This window comes from Rhea pennata, chromosome 15, assembly GCF_028389875.1.
Source record: "Rhea pennata isolate bPtePen1 chromosome 15, bPtePen1.pri, whole genome shotgun sequence".
NCBI classification, from domain to species: domain Eukaryota; kingdom Metazoa; phylum Chordata; class Aves; order Rheiformes; family Rheidae; genus Rhea; species Rhea pennata.
This window is the reverse complement of record NC_084677.1, coordinates 14480588-14499988: the sequence shown is the minus strand read 5'-3', so window position 1 is coordinate 14499988 and position 19401 is coordinate 14480588. Positions and strand designations below refer to the sequence as shown.

General features: G+C 48.9%; 1 protein-coding gene across 1 annotated transcript; it reads left to right on the top strand.

The window, feature by feature from the left end:
* Positions 1–5982: 5982 nt before the first annotated feature.
* LOC134147354 (galanin receptor type 1-like) lies at positions 5983–7302 on the top strand. The gene has a single exon (XM_062588427.1). The coding sequence runs from the start codon at positions 5983–5985 to the stop codon at positions 7300–7302; it is 1320 nt and encodes a 439-aa protein (XP_062444411.1).
* Positions 7303–19401: the final 12099 nt, after the last annotated feature.

Below are 19401 nucleotides of genomic sequence, written 5' to 3'. Positions count from 1 at the left end.
GTGCCTGATCTTTCACCTGTCACTCTCAGAGATAAGTTTTCAGGGCAATTGCTAAGTTCTAGCCTCTGTTAACTTCTCAAAGGCTTGAAATCCTTTTTTTTTTAGGAAATAGAGTTTAAATATTGCCAAATCCCTGTTTCCTCCTGAGTGCACCTCTTCCTCGAACACAAGCCCCTCCAGCTGAAAAGCTGAGTCACAGAGACAGGGTGTTAGAGCAGGAGCTTTTCACCAAGTTCCCCTTCCTTTTGAAGGCAGCTATGTGGCCCATGACAAGAAAAGACTGGCCCTCATTGAAAATCCCTTCAGATTATAAGACAAAATGGTCTTTTTGATAGGACAGATTTAGTGAAAAAGATGTTTGTACTTAGCAGGAACTCAATATCACCTCAAAATCTTGTCTGTACATTTGGGCTATGAGTTAGGGATCTACAACACTGATTTCTACTAAAAACTATTTTGTTGTGCAGTCCATCTCCACTCTATGACTTTCCTTTGGATGAGACAGGATTGAATTTACTTGGTGGTTCCATTTTCAAACAAGGTCCTTTCAGGGGTAAATTCAGTCCACTTAGTCCTATATTCCTCTGGATTTCCCCAGGTTACTGCTTGCCTGCGCTTCTGCACAATCCAAGAGAAAAGATATTCGAGAGACAGATTTTCAATCACGCTAATGCCAAAATGGTGTATCATCGTTCTTGAGTCAGCAAACATCGTATCAGACAAATTCTTCTGTAAAAAATAATCTTTTTATTTCAGCCACTATGCTTCCAGAGCACTCCATCTACAAAGCTTCCAATAACAAGGATAGATGACAAAGAAGTTGGCACTTATCTGTTTATGAAAACAAACAGCAGTGAATATTCTCAGGCATAAAAATATGCACACAGACTCTATTTAAAATCCTCAAAAGGACACTTGAAATATTTTAAATGTTTTGTTCTTTGATGGAGAGAGAAGAATAGTGGGAAAAGAAAGGGTTTTGCTCTTCTAAGAGTAATTACAAGCAACAAACATCAATTCCCAGCTGTCTTCTGTTTGTTTTGTGATTTTATTTTCAAAGAGTCAGAAGTACACTTGGCTTCTTTTGTGCATTGTCTTTGGCTGTATACAAGACTGGCCTCTTATCTCATCCCGGATTCACACGCACGTCAATGCACTGACATCAGTGAGCGCCACTCCAGAGCTATGCCGAGGCCACAGTGCCAGAAATATCTTCGCGTCCCCGCTGCAACCATGGTGCCGGAGCAGTGCTGCCACAGGACCTCCTCGCAGGGACCAGCAGAGGGAGCAGCAAACTGGGCTCGGAGGGTCCCCGAAATGGCCGGCACTGATGAACTTTGGGCTTTCGTTGCTGAGTTACAGATTTGAAAGGAAATTTCCCAGAGAGAACCGACACATTTCTTGGCTAATACAAATTAGCAAATTGCAAACACATAGCTCCCTCCTGATGGCAAGAGCAACCAAGAGAGGCACGTTTCAGTATTACTTCTGTATATGTGAAATGTTAAAAAAAACACACACAGAAGGCCTGTCCAGGTGGCAGCAGTAGCAGGGTCCCTGGGAGAGAGGGGAGAAGGAGCCTATGTAGCGCAGGGGCAGATCCAAGAGCTTGAGGAGCCTTCCAAATCCCATCCTATCTATCTGCTGGGCAAGCGTGGTGGAGGGGAAGTAGGTATATCCTCTGATCCCACTGCCCCAAAGCAGGGCATCAGGTCAAACAGTGGCAGCTGAGACACATCAGGGCCTTCAGGAAATGCAACAGAATGAAGCTAAGAAAGATACTGCAAAAGCAAGGTGCTGTTTGGTCAGATGCCACCCTGTAAGGGGTTGAGGACAGCTTCTCTCCTGGGGCAGGCACTGGCAAGGGGAATATGCCTCTGGAAGCTCAGCTGCCAGCTGTCCCCCTCGGAGTGAGCAAAGAGGAAGGTTTAAGTGGGGAAGGTACACGACCAACTGTAACTGGGTGCACAACCCGAAGAACTGCTCCACTTCCACACTCACAGTCAGTCAGTCTGGTCACCAGCATAAACTAGCGAAGCCTTAGGATTTCCTTGAGCTTGCACCAATTCTAGGGACTCCTCACTGCCTGGGACAGTCAGAGCAGATCATTTTGGCTGCATGACCTCCAGCTCTGGCACTGGCCCTGGGACACCCCCGCAGTGCAGTGGCAGCAGGGACGTTGTGCTGAGCAAGCGATGCTAAATTCACCCTGCCTTGGGACTCTGATGCAAAGTAGGCAGAGCAGGTTTGGGCAGAGAGGCTTGGGAGATGCTGTCAGTTTTTCTGAGATCCTGGCAAAGCCCCAGACCGGCTGATTCAGTTCTCCTCTCAGGTCAGTTCTTCACAGCGGTAACTCCGGTGGGAGCAGGGGGTTATTTCTGCACGCACTGCTGCACCATCAGAATCCAGCCCTTTACCCTTGCTGGGGAAGACTGGGTTCCTGGCTCTGGTAGGCTTTATTTAGCTTTCGCTTCAAACCTTTTCTGTAAGAGGGAAACCAATGTGAAAAGAGATTTCTGTGCATGGCATTTTCTTTTTGTTGAAGATTCCACATCTTGAGATATTTGGTGACTTTGAACTTGTTATAATCAATACCCTTGTCCTCTCATGTACACAGCGTATGATACATTCTCCTGATCTGTTGTCAACAGATGACTTGGCATTCATGAGTTGTGTCAACGGACACCAGAGCTGATTTACTGTCAGTATCCTAATTACATCAAACCACTGATCACCTTAGTAATCTAATCTGTATTTTAAACTTTAAAGGTTTCTTAGCAGTAAATTATGCAATTTACAAATAGAGTCCAATGGAAAACATGTAACTGTATTTATTAGCCTGGACATTCAGAAAGTAACTACCTGGGTAAAATAGGCTTAAAGGGCCCCTTCATATTTCTTCACTCTCTTCTCTTGCATTCAGTTAATACTCTACTAAAATTGTTAACTTAAACACCCTCATTCTGTTGTTTTTTTGTTTGTAATGACAGGGCTGCTTTAGTGAGCCTGGGCAATGTTTTGCAAGGGCCGGGTTGCCTGCAGATTTCCAGTTGCCAGCTTTGACCCAGCTGTGAAACTGCACCAGATTTTAGGTATCCATGAGAGTATTCACACATTTCACTGCATCAAATAATAGGCACCTTGTGCTCGGGGCAACACACTATAATTAGTTTGTTGAAGTTGTTTGTCTCTGAAGATCTATAAATACACATATATAAAACAATATGGGAATAAGCAGTCACATGCTTAAAGCAAATATATTCTAATATTCTAATGCAGAGGAACTTTATATCCAGATCACATTTTCTACCCAAGTGTGACTCCATTGCTGATTATTCCTTCATTTCACATCAGGCAGCCCAAAAATATTTACTTTCTTCTTCCTCATAAATACTCTAAAATGCGTGGAGAGTTTCCCACTGAAATCATTCACCATTCAATGACAACCAGTCTCCACCTGGGCTGTGTTTATTACTTCGTTTTCTCTCTGAGAAGGCCAAGAAAGAAAATAAAAAAATAAACACCTCAGGCAGATGTATCAGTTCCTCTTGTCAAACACTTTCCCCTGTGATTCACTGACTTCATCTGAGTACCTCCGGTCAAAAGCTTCATTTAACAAACTAACCTTGTTCCCCAAACAAGCCTTTCAACCTTTGCAAGTAACTTTTTCCATGATCAATTCTTCCCATTCCTTGCCTTCGGTTTAATAGGAAAGACAAAAAAGCTGTGTTTCTTTCTGGAGTTCTTATTGCTCTAGTGGGTCTCTACTACTACAAGTTACAGTGTTAACCACTTGCTTATTCTACTCTGATAGAAAGCTCAAAGGAAGGAGGATGGATAAGATGTTACAATATGGGTAAGCATTAAAGTGCCTGGATATTTCTTCACTTTGTTGTAGTTGAACCCAAGACATTCCATACCCATCCCCAGGCCATCTTAATTTCTTCAGCTGCCTGAGGGCCTCATTCACTGCCTTCTCCTTTAGCCCTGATAGTGGAGCAGAGTTCAGGTGAGGAGCTGTATGATTTTTAATTATGTGCATATCAGGCTAAAAAGAAAAAAGAAAAGAAAGCAAGAAAGAAAAAGACTCTTTCAGAAATCGCAGCCTCCCAGGGCCAAAGATCCTCTTTCTTCTCCAAGCCAAGCAAATAAATCCTGCCCAGGAGCTCACAGATACCTTCAGTCCAGCAAGCCTATAAGGAATGCTTCCATCGATCTCCTGTTGCGAGTGTGCACTGCTGGAATTGGAAGGGGACCTCTTGCAGGTCACAGCCAGGAACCTGCAGGCAAGAACGAGAGGGGAACATCAGAAAGAGTCTACTAAAGCACATGCATGCGTAGCACAGCAACACAGCTGTGGCCACATCCGCCAGCAGAAGGAACAGTGCCGCCAGGGCACTACCCCATCCCGAAGTCCCCAGCGGCCATAGCAAAGCTCTGATTCTCTCACTTCTCCCCCGCAAGGAGGACAGGGGAGTAGCCCCTGCCAGCCTGCAGAGATGCCCGGCAGCCGCGCAGGTCCTGGGCTTGGCCGCCCCGGTCCTGCCCCGGCCGAGCGCCCGGTCCCTGCCCGCCGCGGGCGGAGCTGTCCCTTCAGCACCACGGCACGGCACGGCACGGCACGGCACGGCCAGCGCTCCCGGAGGCTGGGCAAGAGGCCCTGCGCAGGGGCTGCGCGGGCAAAGGGGGGTCGCGTGAGTGTGCAAAGGGAACGCGCGTGCAGCGGTGCGTGTGGGAGCGCGGAGGGAGAGTCTGCAAATGAGGGTTATGCTTGCACGTGCAGGGAGGGTGTGTGCAGGGGGATCCGTGTGGGTGTGCAAAGGGGAGGGGTGTGAGCAGGGGTGGAGGCGTGCAGGGTGTGTGTGTAAAGGGAGATTGTGCATGCATGTTCCGGGGAGAGGGAGAAGAGTGCAGGGCACCTGCAGAAAAGTGCGTGCAAAGAAATGTTTGCGTACTCCGCGTGCGCGTGTGTGCGTGTGTGCGCGCGGGGGCTGAGACCGTAAAGGGGTCTGCAGGTAGGACGTGGGTGTCTGCGCCGGGGGGCTTGCGAAGGGTTGGGGGGGTGCAGGACGGGTCTGCAAAGGCGCCGTGCGTGCACCGCGCTGCGCACGCAGGGCTCCGCGCAGCGCTGGGAGGGCAACGGGGCCGCGCGCGTGTGTGCGCGCGCGTGTGTGTGCGCGCGCGTGTGTGTGCGCGCGTGTGTGTGTGCGTGCGTGTGCAGCGCTGAGCGCCGGGGCCGCGCGGGTGGCAGCCGAGAGAGCAGCGCCGCGGGTGTGTGTGTGTGAGTGAGTGAGTGTGAGTGAGTGTGAGTGTGAGTGCGTGCGCGCGTGTGGCAGCGGGTCCTGCGCTGCCGGCAGAGCCGCCCGCGGGAGCAGCTCGGCCGCGTCGCCCGCCCTCCGCGCGGTGAGTGCCGCCGGGGCCGGGGCCGGGGCCGGGGCCGGGGCCGGGGCCGGGGCCGGGGCCGGGGCCGGGGCCGGGGCCGGGGAGGGGGCCCCGCCGCGGGCAGGGGTCCCGGCAGCCCAGCACCGGGACGCGCAACTTTCCCGGGCGGGGAGGGTGGGGGGGGGGGGGGGACGACACGCGGCGCGGCGGCATGAGCAGCTCCCCGGGAGGGAAAGGCGGCGGGGGGCAGCGGCCAGGGCCCCCCTCTGCCTTCCCCACCGCCAAGGCAGGGAGCTCCCGCGCCCCCCGGGCAGCCCTGCCCGCCGCCGGCGCCCGAGGGGGCCGAGCCGGGCTGCCCGTTCCGCACCCTCCACCCCCCCCCGCTCCCCCAGCCGCGGCTCAACTAAGTTGCCGAAAAGCCATTTCCGACCCGGCGCCCTCCCCGAGAAAGGAAAATGCAGGCAGGAGCCCGCTCTGATCCCTTCCCCGCTCACCCTCTTTTCCAGGCTTGGCCAGTTCCAGCTAAACATGCCCGGGTCGCTGAGCGCAGCGCGACAGGCACTGCCCCGGTAGCCCGGTGGCACCTGGTGGGGCTTGGCCATGAATTCCTCCCTCCCCACCCCCCGAGTCTCCTACAGCCTGGTGCAGCTCTGGCAGGAGAACCAGACCCAAGGCGGGCTCTGGAACGGGAGCCAGGAGCTGGGCTGGGAAGAGTTGGAGAAGATGCTCTTCCTCTTCGCGAAGGAGCCCGTTACAATCAGCCTTACTGCAATGTACTTGGTGTCCTTCATGGTGGGCTTCGTGGGCAACATCATGTCCATCAGGGTGCTCACGCGGAAGCGCCGGAGTCGGGTGTCCAGCCTGAGTGCTACCCGCAGCCTTTTGATCAACCTGGCAGTGTGTGACCTCATGGTGGTGTGCGTCTGCATGCCCATCACCGTGGGCAACCTCATCTATAAAGCCTGGGTCTATGGGGACTTCCTGTGCCGGGCAGTGCCCTTCATCCAAGCTGTCTCAGTCTCTGCCAGTGTCCTCAGCCTGACCGTCATCAGTGTGAACCGTTACTACAGCGTGCACAACCCACTCAATGCCCGATCTTTCTTCACTCAGCGGAGGATCCTCAGCACTATCCTGGTGGTGTGGTTGCTGTCCTCTGGAATATGCATGCCCCTCATTTTCATGAACAGAAGGGATGAAATTGGAGTGGTGGAGGGCTTGCCCCTGGTGTTCCCCATCTGCAGAGAAATTTGGCCTCAGGAGAGGCTCAAGCAAGCATATAACTTTCTGCTCTTCTGTGCTCTCTACTGCTTGCCTGTCCTCTTCAACATGGTCATCTGCTTCCTCACAGTGCGCCGGCTGTGGAGCCACAACAGCCAGCTGAAGAAGGGAAGTGCCCTGAACCGGTCTCTGCCAGCTTCCAGGCTGAAGATCCGGAGGAAGGTAGCCCAGATGGTGGTGGCCCTGGTTCTGCTGTTTGCAATCTCCTGGCTGCCTGTCTACCTGATGGACATCTGGATTGACTTCAACATCCCTAAGTCCTTGCAGGATGTGTCTCCTTCTCCCTGGATCTTGCAGCTCAGACCTTTTGCCCAGTGGCTTGGGCTCACTAATTCCAGCCTCAACCCTATATGCTATTGCTTTGTTGGGAACCTCTACAGGTCAGCCAAGGAAATGAAGAGCAAATACCACCAAAGGATGGTCTCTCTCTTTAACTTCTCTCTATCTGAAGGGACATCCCATTCCTCAGCCCCAGAGATGCTCTCTTACCAGAGTTCCAGGGAGCCTGCAGAGAAGGGAATCTCCACCACCTCTGCCATGAAATTTCTGGGAGAATGTGACAGTAAGAACAAGTGTGGAATCTTGAATTCCTGCCAGCATCCACCTCCAAGCACTGTCTCTAGTGAAAACACTTCCTTATAATTCTGTTCAGGAAGGGCATCTCATACCATCATCTGCATTTCATGACTTTTCAGATGTCTTTCTGAAACAGATACTTTAATTATGGAGAAAAACCATATTTCTAATCACTCCCACTACCAGTTCAAAAACACAGAGACGGGGCGGGGGGGGGGGAGGAATGAAGGAAAAACACTGAGAAAAAGATGACATATTTTAACTCACATCAAGTTAAGACAAATGATTTCTGCTGGGGACAACCAGATATAACCTGTTGCCCAGTCAACATTCACATAATCAGATAGATAAACATCCCAAAGAACGGTCTCTCCTGCAGCTCCATCTCTGAATGCTACAGCAGAGATGCAGTTCGGATACGGCAGTGATTTGACTGCTTGCTGCTGCTCACCCTCTGCTGATAATGTCCAGCTGGAACAGGCACTCTGCTGCAAATACATCAACTGTAGTTGCAAGCAATAAAGAAACACTAGGAACAGTATCATAAAAATAGTATTACTGGAGAATTTCACACACTTTACTACTGGAGATTTCATTGTCTGATTGTGTTGTTCCACTCTCCCATGCAAATAAACTCTGCTGAGGTGAAGAGACAATGCCAGAAGTACTAAAGCAACCATCTCTGCTCCACAGTTGGGAATTCAGAAGGGATAACGTGGCCTTGGAGGTGAGCTGGGAAATGCAATAGGAAAATGTGCTTTGAGTATCAGCTATCTTTCTTACAGCTATGTTCTTGTGGGTGTAGTGGAAAGAACCAGGCTTCTATTAACATGATTTGCACTTCAAAACCAGCTCTTTTTCAGCTGTTTCTGAAGCAAAGTCAATGGCATGTGAAAACAAAAATAGAAAGTGTTTTATAGCTAATAAAATCAGAATCAAATAATGCAATGCTATTTGTCCAGGAAAGAGAGAATCAAAGTTCTTTCTTTTCCTGAGGATCAAAAGTAGATTAAAACCTATATCTTCCACCATCACTTTTAAAAGAGGTTTTGATAAATAAATTGTGTATTTTTATTATATTAGCACTGAAAGCTTGAGATCCTATTGCACTGAGCACTGGATATGTATTCATAATGAAAGGAAACCCTCGTCCCGAAGATCTCGTAGTCAAAACACGCCAGACCAGGCAACAGGTGGAGGCGGGGGGAACCCAAAAGAGGCGAATGAAACTACAGATCAGCCCCAACTCCGTGCCTGCCCAGTGCGGAGTGCGATGGGGATGCACACCGTCTCTTACCTCCTGATGCTACCAGGATACTTTGTGCCATGACTCCCTCTGTATCAGAGCTTGGCACAGCGGGGCTCTCCTCTTACTAAGCAGCAGAATGAAAGCAGCAGCCTTCCTGGCAAAGGATTTTGCATTTAATGGAACTCAGGCTTTTGAAAACGGGGGGGCATTTTTATTAGTGAATAACAGAATGATGTTCTGGGAAGGCTAAGTTTCAAATAATATCCACCCAACTTCTAGGGAGCCTTTTGCTTACAAAAAAAAAAAAAAAAGAGAGAGAGAGAGAGAGAGAGAGACTAAAATAGCCATTCAACCCAGCAGGATTTCCACCTTTTTAATGATGATTAAATAACATTTTATGTTACTAATGATCTGCCCAGAAAACAAAAGATTCTTTCTTAACAGGCAGTGCCATCCACAATCTGTATTCCTTTTCTGTGTTGAACAAGAAAGAAATCACAATTAACTAGACTTACTTCAGGTGAGAAATGTCTTTTGTGTTCTGGGACTTGCGAACAAGGGCATCTGCGTTTCTGCAGGTGAAATGTGATAAGGAGCATACCGGCTGCTTCGGCTTTTAGTACCCTGCAGAGAAAAGCCTGAGAAGACTTTATTTCTTCTTTCGAGGTGCATTTTAGGTCTGCAAAAATGTGGCAGGCTGAGGAGCATTAAAAGCTTGTTCCAAATGCCCACTGACTCCAGCTCCTGGAAACAGATGTCCTCCACCCACAGACCAGAAGTGGCACAATGTTGAAACTTCCCTACGTTGCTCTGACCAACGTATTTAATCCGGCCTGGAATTAGCTGCACACAGGCAATGAAAGGAATGTAGGACGACCAGACCAGCTCCGTCACGTGTGGCAGCCCAGCTCTGAAAATGGCCAGGACGAAATGACGCAAGAAATCCACACTTACGACATTTCCCAGAGGAGAAGGTTTTTTTCCTCAGCTCACATAGGCTGTGGCTTGGGTCATACTCTATATCCTCCATGGAGAGAAAAAGAAAAAAAAGGAGTGTTGGTTCTCCTGAACACGACTTTCCCTCCCGGTATCAGTATCTTCACCCTTCTCCAGCCCTCCCAAGTTCTTGACCTCCAAAATTGTGCCAAGTGCCACTTTTACTAGACAAGGTCATTTCCTTTTCACACTTCTAGCTGTACTGCTTTTCAATTTCATTCAGTGCTCCTATTCTCCTATAATAAAGTTGAATTGCTCACTTTAACTCCTCTTTGTCTACTCAGTCACTTCCTCCCTCTCTCCTTGTGCTCTAACTGCTTCTCTAGTATTTCTACAGAGAAATCTCTTTGTGCCTCTTATCGTTACCACTATTTGCCTGCGAATTCTCCTCGCTCTAACTGCTCATTCATGTCTTCACTTCTCTGCTGAAAACCCCCTCCTGCCCTGCCGATTTGAATGGTTTCTTTTGTGCTGGAGACACCTGTTTGCTACAGAGAGCACTGACTTATTTTGCACAGTTTACCCAACAGCTGCCAGGTAGTAATGAATTTCGGGCACTATCACCCAAGAGTAAATTAGAAGCAGTGACGTCAATACGAAAGCTACCGCATCCCGTGAGCCACCCCGTCCCTGGCGGTGATTTTATTAACCTGAACAGGTCTGTGTAGCTCAGCACCGCCTGTGTGACTCATGCTCACTCAGACTGAGGCAAAACCTCTGCATTTTGGAAAATGGCTTTCCCCTCTTCATCCCTTCTGACAAAACATCTCATTATATTTATGTCTGGTAAGGTAACTGAGGGTCCTCCAGATTACACAAGCTCCTTATTTCAGATGGCAGACACTTTGATAGGCATGCTTGGGCCTGTAACGCTTCTGGCCCTTCAAGAAATCAGGAGCAGACATAGCTCTGGGTAGTGAGCACAGATGATCTCCTCAGAGGAGCTCAAGCAAAGTCTCGCACATGGTGCACAGCTGGGAAAAGCATTTCTCTGCAAGTGTGCCCAGACAGACTGGAAATATGAATTTTTGATATACTGGCTTCTCTTCTTAGGAGAGTCCTACACAGTCCCAAAGAAATGCCAAAATCTCTAGACACTCCTGGGACAATGCAGCCTATCTGTGGCTACTAAAATTTTAATAGAAAAAATAAACATGCAGCAAACAAATACCACAGGTCTGCAACCTGTGTTTCTTACTGTCTTCAACCGCCCTGGCTGGCTTCCCCCAGAACACCAGGAAAGAGCCATGGTGGCCAAGAACCACTACAGTTTTGCTAGTCCCAAAGTGCAGACACCCCGGTGAACCGAAACATTTGAGCCATAGTGACAACAGCAAAGCACAAATCTGAGGTTCACGGCTGAAAACAAGCCCAGCGTTCACACCAGAGAGTGTTCTTTGTGTGTCTTTGGGACCCAGAACTTCATGGATGGCACTAGCAGAGCACCCCCGAATGTACAGCTACGCACCTGTGTTTGGGGATGAAATGTTCAGGGGCACATGTTCACATTTATTTGCAATGACTTTAACGTCCCCTCACATCACACAGCCACCTCCCAGAACACAGAACTACTTTAAAAAAGCTTTGTGAAAGGGAACGTTTAATCAGCTATCCTAGACCAGGATCACTATTTCCACAAGCAGCAGGAAATGGAGTATGCCCTGAGGACAACTTTTTTTCTGGAAGCAATGCTGCTAATGCATCTCCATCCTAATCTTACCCCCATAGGTCTGTCCTCCGTTTTGCCATTTGAATCAGTACAGGCAAATACATTACCAGAAGAGCATGTGTAAAACAGCTTTACCTGAATCCCTTTGCTGCTCTAAGGACTTATAGTTGCTGCTCACTAACTCACTCTGGGAATATCCCATGGTCTGATCTAGCACTGTGAGCACGTCTCAAAGATGCTATGGATGTATTTTCTGCCTGTGTATCACCAGAGAGACAAAAAGAGATATTCTCACATATGAGGTATCAGAGGCACATGCGATCATGACTGATACATATTGCTCGTATGGAGAATGATGATTCACCATTTCTTATAATCAAGTACTCATGAGAAGCCAACAGACTGATTACGCAGTATGTGTGCGGGCAAAGAAGGACCTTGACTCACACCGGCACTCGCACCGGGGTTCAGCATCAGAGGTTACGAGAGCTGTAAAGAGGGCTCAAGAGGAGATCAGGTAGGTCATGGCAAAAGGAGCCATCAAGGGCCATGAGAAACAACGATGCCACCCCTGGCTTAAGGGGGACTGGGAACTTAACCTCTAACTTCCACTCTTACTCCTTCAAGAGACACGTGCCCACCATTTGAAGCAGGATGCTGGGCTGAACATGCCCATAGTCTGGTACAGGTGTTCCTACCTCCTCACGCAAAAGAAAAGTTCCTCACTAGTCTGAGTCCTGGTTTAAAGAGCAGGGGAAGAGGATTTCAGACCTGGCACACAGTCTTGCCTTCTTTTAATGTTCTTCAGCCCTCTCAGTGGATCAGCACCCTCCCACTCATTGCAGAAAGTCTCCTCCAAAGAGAAACTCCCGCCTGTATTTTACATATACTTTTGCAGCTGGGACCTAAAATAGGATGGAAGATGGCTGGTGAGTTATCTGCATCACTAACAACCAAGAGCACTGTTCCTGTGTTTCTTCCCACATTTCCCTCTCCAAAGCACATCCTATACACAATTGTCCTAACAAGAAATAATTAAATCACTGGGGAAAGAAATAGTGCAGAAGTTGCTGGGGTTGTGTTACGATGTCCCCGTTTTAAGGAACTAAACAACAAGCAGTATGAATTTTCTAGAAAGAAAATGTGTGGTTCAGTCTACCTGTGTGATCATAACCAGCACGAAAATAAATGACTAGAGGCACAAGCAACGCGCTCCCATGTACTGCACAGGCAGTTCAGCCCACGGCCCAAGGACCTGCTGCACATGGCCACGGGAGACTGCAGGCTGGGGAGACAGGACCAGCCATCGTTTCTGATCGCTGCAGCAAGGTTGGACTTGCAAGGCTCAGCCATCCCCCTGGCACTCTCGGAGGAGGTCTCTGAGCACCTACCAATCACCTACCAACTCGGTGATGCCTCACCATCTCCAGGCTGCTTGTACAGGGCATGTTGCTACCCCAGGTGCCACATGATCTTCACCTCTCTTTATTTTCCACTTGAAGCATTTTCATTCAGTCACTACTTCCCTTGTCCCAACCATTCACTAAGAGAATGCGGCTGCTGCGTTAAAGATCTGTCTGAACAGGTTGTCAGGCAGATGTATCCCATTATCTGGTGCTCACAAGTCGTGAACTTTTATTTCTCAGTGCAAGGAAGGAAAATGTGGCAAAACATACAGGAAATTAACCGAAAGAAAGGAAAATCTAGACAGCGAAATGAAACCTCTTAAAGCAATTACTGGCGAAGAAATAGAACTGCCAAGCATATTAAAGTGCTCACACACCTGCTAATCTGTTATGATAAAGGTCTGGCCAGCTAAACTAATAAGGGTATTAAATCTGCAGCGCACATTACCAGAGACAGCCTGAGGAGCTCATAAAGCCGTGCGCCTGAAGGAGGACCGTTTCCAGCATCAACACACATGACCAGGCGAGCGGCATCTGATCCTGAGATGTCAGCTGAGATGTGGCTGTGACTCCTTTGCCTCCACCTTTGTCTGAAGGTTGATGCTTATCAGACTCCCTGCGCTGATGGGCTGGGGGTGCCTCCCTGCCTTTCTTCTCATCTCCTGCAACAGGGGGTTCATTATTTAATGATCTCTGCCTCACGCACATGCACGAATCTTCCTGGGGGCAGAGCCTCGAGGAGCTTGCACCGTCTTACAGATTGCTGGTCCATAGTGGTGTAGCACCACAACCCCAGTATCTGCCTCAGCGGGGCAACATTTGCCTTCCTTCAGTTCAAGAAAATGAGGGCTGCGGCAACCAGGTCACACACACAGTCTCTGGCAAACTTAAGAAATCTCAATTTGGTTAAGTCTCCAGCCAGTTCTCTAGTCTTTTAAGACTGTTCTGCTCCTGGGGGCTGTGTAACACAATTACATGGGAGAAAACAAGAAGTTCCTATGCAGCTTCACAGTGCAAGTCAGAATTCAGAGCAGACTGACTCCTAAAGTCTCCACGAAGGCTGGAAAGCTCCCCTTTAAATGTTAAGGACATAACACAGCCTCCGGCAAAACTTTATCGTAAGGTAGATATGCAATGGGAAGAGAGAAGCAGCAAAAAGCTGCCTCCTAAATCCTCGCAGCAGATGCAGAGCTTCAGTCCGTGCCTCTCCTGGTGAGCAGTGGTAGAAACAGTTCACGTGAGAAGAGCAGCAGTGTGAAGTCCATGTAGTCATCTTCGCATGTGGGAGGTGTCTGCTGGGAAGCTGAGAGCCTCCACACAAGGGAGCCTTGGCTGGAGCCTGAAGGAGGTGCAAGAGGGACTCCAGGACTACACTCTCCTGCAGGTCACCAGGTCACAGAAAATCAGATTTGCTCCAAATGTAGACCAAGCAATGATTTTTCTAAGTCCTGTCTCCAGTGTGGACAGAAGAATGCATCCATACAGCAAAGTGAAAGCATGAGTAGGAGTTTGTGCTAAGACATTTGTGATGCCTTCACTTCCAAGCAGTTCCTGAATGTCCGAAGAAAGTAGGAAAGGCCCTGAAGATGCTGGCTCCCCTATGCCAGCAGATCAAAATCTAATTTGTGGCAAAAAAAAAGCATGCAGATGGTATTTGATGCCTGAAAAACTCACAGACCTTGCTTCTCTTTCACTCCTTCAACAGCAGTGTTCACTTCTGCAGAGTCGCTCCTACGTGGGGGACGCTCAGTAAGATAACCGTGTAAGTAACTGAAATGAGAGGATGCAAGATCTGTATTGTTCTCTGCTGAGTTGCTTGACTCTAATCCAGGTTTCTTGCAAGAAACCTTGGGTATATGCCTGGAACATTTGATATCTGGATTTAATCTCCACCATTGCATGTCTCTGTGGCTCTTGAAGAAATAATAAACTTCTCCATGACATAGCGGGTGTTGAGATCCCTAAGATGATATGAAATGGAATAGGAAGCCATACGTCACCAAGGGCTGTTGCTGTAGCATGACAGGTAGCTAGACCTGCAAGGGAGCTATTAGTATTTTTAGAACCCCAATCTCATTGTGCCACCAAGACGCCAGTGTCCTGAGAGTGAATTCTGGAATATCTAAAATGGTTATTAATCACATCTTATCATCTTCCAGCTCCACAGGAACCAGCTCAGGTTTCCCAGCCCATCACTAAATCACACTGCGTGCCATTTTGTAGGTACCCTGATTTAAAAAGTAATGTCAAATTACAAATAGTCTTGAAAACAATCCAGCAGTAAAATTAGTCAGTCTCTAGACTCTATAAAGAAAGACTATTAAATTGAATTCCCATGCTTCTGTCACCTATATCAGATCGACAAATTGGGAGTTGGTGGGCTTTTTTTAGAACTCAGCTTTGAAATGTAGTTGATGCCTCAGCAAAATTACTTTCCTGCATCACATGCCCATTCGCATCAAGACTGCAGGACTAAAGCTCAAGGAGAAAAGGGGGGGATTTCCACAGAGATTTGCGATGAAAATGAATATAAGTTGTTAACTGTCTTTATGATGACTCAACAAGATACTGGAGTCTTCATTCCATTTAATTATTATAATTAAAGCATTCTTTGATAGGGTTCTTTGACCACCTAATTCTATGAGATGTGAGGAAATTCTAGGTTTCACCACACTTCCCAGCTGGAGAAACCTTGCAAAAGGTAATTTTCTGATGACTTCATGATGATTTTCAACTTCAGCTTCCTCCCAGGGCACCAGTTTGTCTTTCTCATAGTTCAAAGACATGGATTTATTTAGTTATATCAACTTATATTTTTGAGAAGAAAGGCCTTATATCTGCTCTGAACCAGACTACTGTGATATCTCATCTTTTAAAGCAAAAGACAAAACTTTGCACGACCTTTAAACTTGCAAAATATTTTTTTAAGAGGTATATAGTAGTGGTTTTATTTTTGTTCCAGCCATCGATGATATCTGGTTTGTAATTTTATATTTTCACTTTTAAGATCATCAGAAGGATACTACTCAAGATGATTTCTGTGTCTGCTTCAGTGATATTTTGCTACTTCTGGTTTTAAGAGAAACAGACTGGGATTAGCTGAACTCTACAGAGCTGCATTTTGAAAACTAGTGGAATATAAATAAGTGGGTTGTGAAAACATTTGCCTAGACTGCTGTTTTTCAGCTGCCGCAGGATGAAAACAGAACAAGGCTTAGTAACATACTTTACAATCCCAATCAATAAAGTAATTGAAATATTTCAGGCATTTCTTCCAGGTTCTTCTTTTCATTAGAAACAACTATTAGACACGAGACATACACTTGAGAGTTGCAGCTTTTTTAGAGTGATAGAAAGCGCTGAGCCTTCTCCTGTCTTGCCTCAGCCCTTTTGTGTGTCTCAGGTTTGTTACAGCATGGTCCACTTAGAAGCAGTTACTCACCTATCTGCATATTTAGGAAGCTATTAGCTTTGAAAACCTGCTCCTTGTAAGCACAAAGTGTTTGGTAATATCTGTGCATCATCAGATTATTTCACAGCGCAAGCACGAAGTGCCAGAAGGACGCGTGCGCAACTGCTCATCGTCGCTGCCGAACCAGCCCCAGGGCCCAGCAGTCTGGTGCCCTCAACAGCAAGGCGTCCGCCCTGGGCACTTGTCTCCCCGGAGCATCCTCCAGATGCAGGTCCTGTTGTACCAGAGGGATGCCTGCAGCAGGCTCATTTCGCAGACCAACTTCACATCTTAAGTTGGTCACAGTAGGAAAAGCACTAAGCAATTGCGCAGACGCCAGGGAGCAGGAGGGAACCAAGGCAGCGCCAGGCTCACCAGCGGCTGACGTGGCATGTTTCCTTGACATTTCCCCAGGGCTATCCCTATCCTTTCTGCAGATCCTCTTCACATACAACCCTGCAGCCTTTTGTGACCATGGTCCCCCAGGTCAATGAGCCTTTCCGGCTCTCCCAGGCCTCACTTTTCCACCTTGTCCAGCACCACCTGTGCAGAGACACAACGGGAATTGCGAGAGAGGAACCGCTGCAGAGTCTCAGGTCTACTGCCAGAAATAAGGCATCTACAACACTGTTGGCTTTCCACAAGTCTCACACACTGATGTTGCTAGATCTAGGCTCTTAAATCACCTCATCCTCCTGAAATATTTACACTTTTTCCCTCCAAGGTGCCCCAAATTTCCCCTTAGCAGGTTGAGATTCCCTGGATGGGCACTAGGTGGCAAAACATCATGAGAAAGGGAATTTCCCATTTTGCCTAACCCCTTTTCGAGCTGGGCTGCGGAAAGTTTATGGCATTTTTCAAATGCAGCCAGAAATATGGAATTTGGAAACCTAGATGAATACAGCCCAGCAGTGACCTGGGTGAATTTGCATTCCTCTTCTACCTCCAGGCAGAGGTATTTGCGAATGAACGTCTGAAGCCATTTCCTTCACAGCCGGTCTCCTTCATGCTGACAGGCTGTGGCCATAGTGCTTCAAATGTTCAAACAGTGCAGCCTGATTAGACAAGAACATGTCTATTTACAAAGATACGTTGGTTCCTTGCAAAGGGCATGGGACAAGCAAATAAGCAGCATGTAATCTGCGGATGTTTGCAAGCCTCTGTTGAGACAGCATCGCCAGCTGCTCATACTAGTAGCTCCCAGCGGAAGAACTGCCCTTTTTGCCCCTGTGATTCCCCTGCACACCTCCATGCCTTGCGTAACCCCCAGCTGGGATGCATCCCCAGCACCTAGCCATCCTGCTCCTGCTCCTTCTCCCACGTGTCTTCACATTGAGTTGTGGGGGCAAATTAGCATCTTTGGCACCCCGCCTGCCACATGCACGTGCAGAGAGGAGCAGGACCACCAAAAGGCCACAAAGCCCTGCTGCAGGGCAGCCTAAACTGCCCTGGGCAGCTCCATGCTGCCCCGCAGCTGGCTGGGGCAGAGACCAGAAGGGTAGACACTTCCCCAACATCCCCAATGGCCTCCAGGTAAATCCATGCCCAGTGCACATGAACCAGAAAGAAACCAAGGCAAGTTCTGCAGAAACATATCTGCCCAGTGGCTTGCTCTCACAGGGGTTTCCTTTTTGAAGGATTGCAACTTGGAGGTGTGTCCTGCTGGGCACTGAGTTAGGATCACAGATCCACTTGCACACTGCTGGTGAGAAACGCTCGGTGGCACCCGTGATTGTACACACAAGCTCTGCAGGGGCAGAGGCCTCTGTGTTTATACAGAAGCTGACAAAAGAGGTTTCTAGTTCATGACTAGACACAATACAACATAAACAATAATAAAAATATCATGGCAATCACAGCCTGAAATATTATCCCCATTCAGCTATGTACTCTAAAAATACCAGTTCATCCACAATGTCAGAAACCTTCAACCCACTTAGCTCTGCCAGAACAACTTCCCAGGTAACTCTGTCTTTTAGATGCTCATTGGGACTTGCTGCACAAACGAAATGGCTGCACGAACCCATTTGAATCACATCTCAGCACACCATCGCAAGGCTCTGCAGTGATTCTCGTGCAACCTGTTTGCTCACCATTTGGAGCAGTTGTGGTTCCCACAGGGGCAGAGGCTGCTGCAGTGTTGCAGTGAGATTTGGGATGCTGCAAGGTATGGGGCACCTTGAGCTTCCCAGATGCATTTCTTGCAAATACCATCCTCGGCCCAGCAAGCCAAAAGGCAGCAGCATCCATCAGAGAGAGCCTGGGGAAATGCTCCCGTCCCACCTCAACAGTGGAGATTTCAGGGCCCTTGGTTTGACTTGATGCTATCGGGGTAGAGGAGCTCCATTCAGGTTGTGCTGGCTGCATTAATCAATATCCCCATATTGCTGAGGGCACCAATATGAAGAGAAATGCCAAGGCCTGGGCAGGGAGAGGACAGCGCTTCGCCGTCACCACTCTGCTTGCCTCGGGAGCCGTGCTGGGCAGCCCGTCTGGCCACCGAGACGGTCTCCAGCTGCGCACCGCTCCTCCAAAAATCGGCAAAGCTCTCCAGACGCACATCAGCCCAACCAGCGTGCACGCGGACCTCCTCTGGGATGCTGGAAACACTCCTCTTCCCCCCAGGCTCGGTGCCTTTCATTTCCCTCACTCAAACCCAGGGGAAACTTACAGTCGATTTCAAATTACTTGTGCAGATTGGGTTGAGGGAAAAGTGGATGCACAGAGAGTCCCGCAGTGCCTGCGAGCACGGTGATAAATCAGCCGCACTGCCCGGGCCAGTGGCAGGGCCAGGTGATTGAAAGGCAGCTGCCCGAACAGCCAGAAATGCTACCTGCCTTCCCGAGCCCCTGCGGACAAGCCCCGTTTTCGTACTCCCCTGCAGTCAGCCCCTTGATGCAACCCACGGGTTGAGCAGTCTCCGGTTGTGCAACGTTCTCAGTCATTTCTGTCCATCCCTGCCACAAGCTCCTCGTCCCACAGCTGGGAAACATCGCTCATCGCGCTTCCCCTTCATCCACCCGCAGAAACTTCCCCTCGCCAGCTGCTTCTCCTCTCAATCTTCCAACCCTCTGGAGGACCTCGGCCTCTCTGGACCCTTTGCAAAACTTCAGCCCCTTTGCTGAGGGGCCTCGTGGCACTTTAAAGCAGAGGCCATCACCGCTGCGCTTTGCCGGGAGCAGCTACGGGTGAGGCCGTGCCTCTCCGAGGGAAGGCAGATCAGAAAAACAGCACCTAAAATCCCCCGCCAAGGAGCGGGCGCTCGGGGTACGCCGTGCCTGCCGCTCCCCCAGAGCGGGAGACGCGGCGGTGGATGTCTCAGGACACGTACCAGGTCACACGTGTGCATGGTGGAGCGGCTCGGTCCTACGCGAAGGTATTGGAGAGCGAAGCT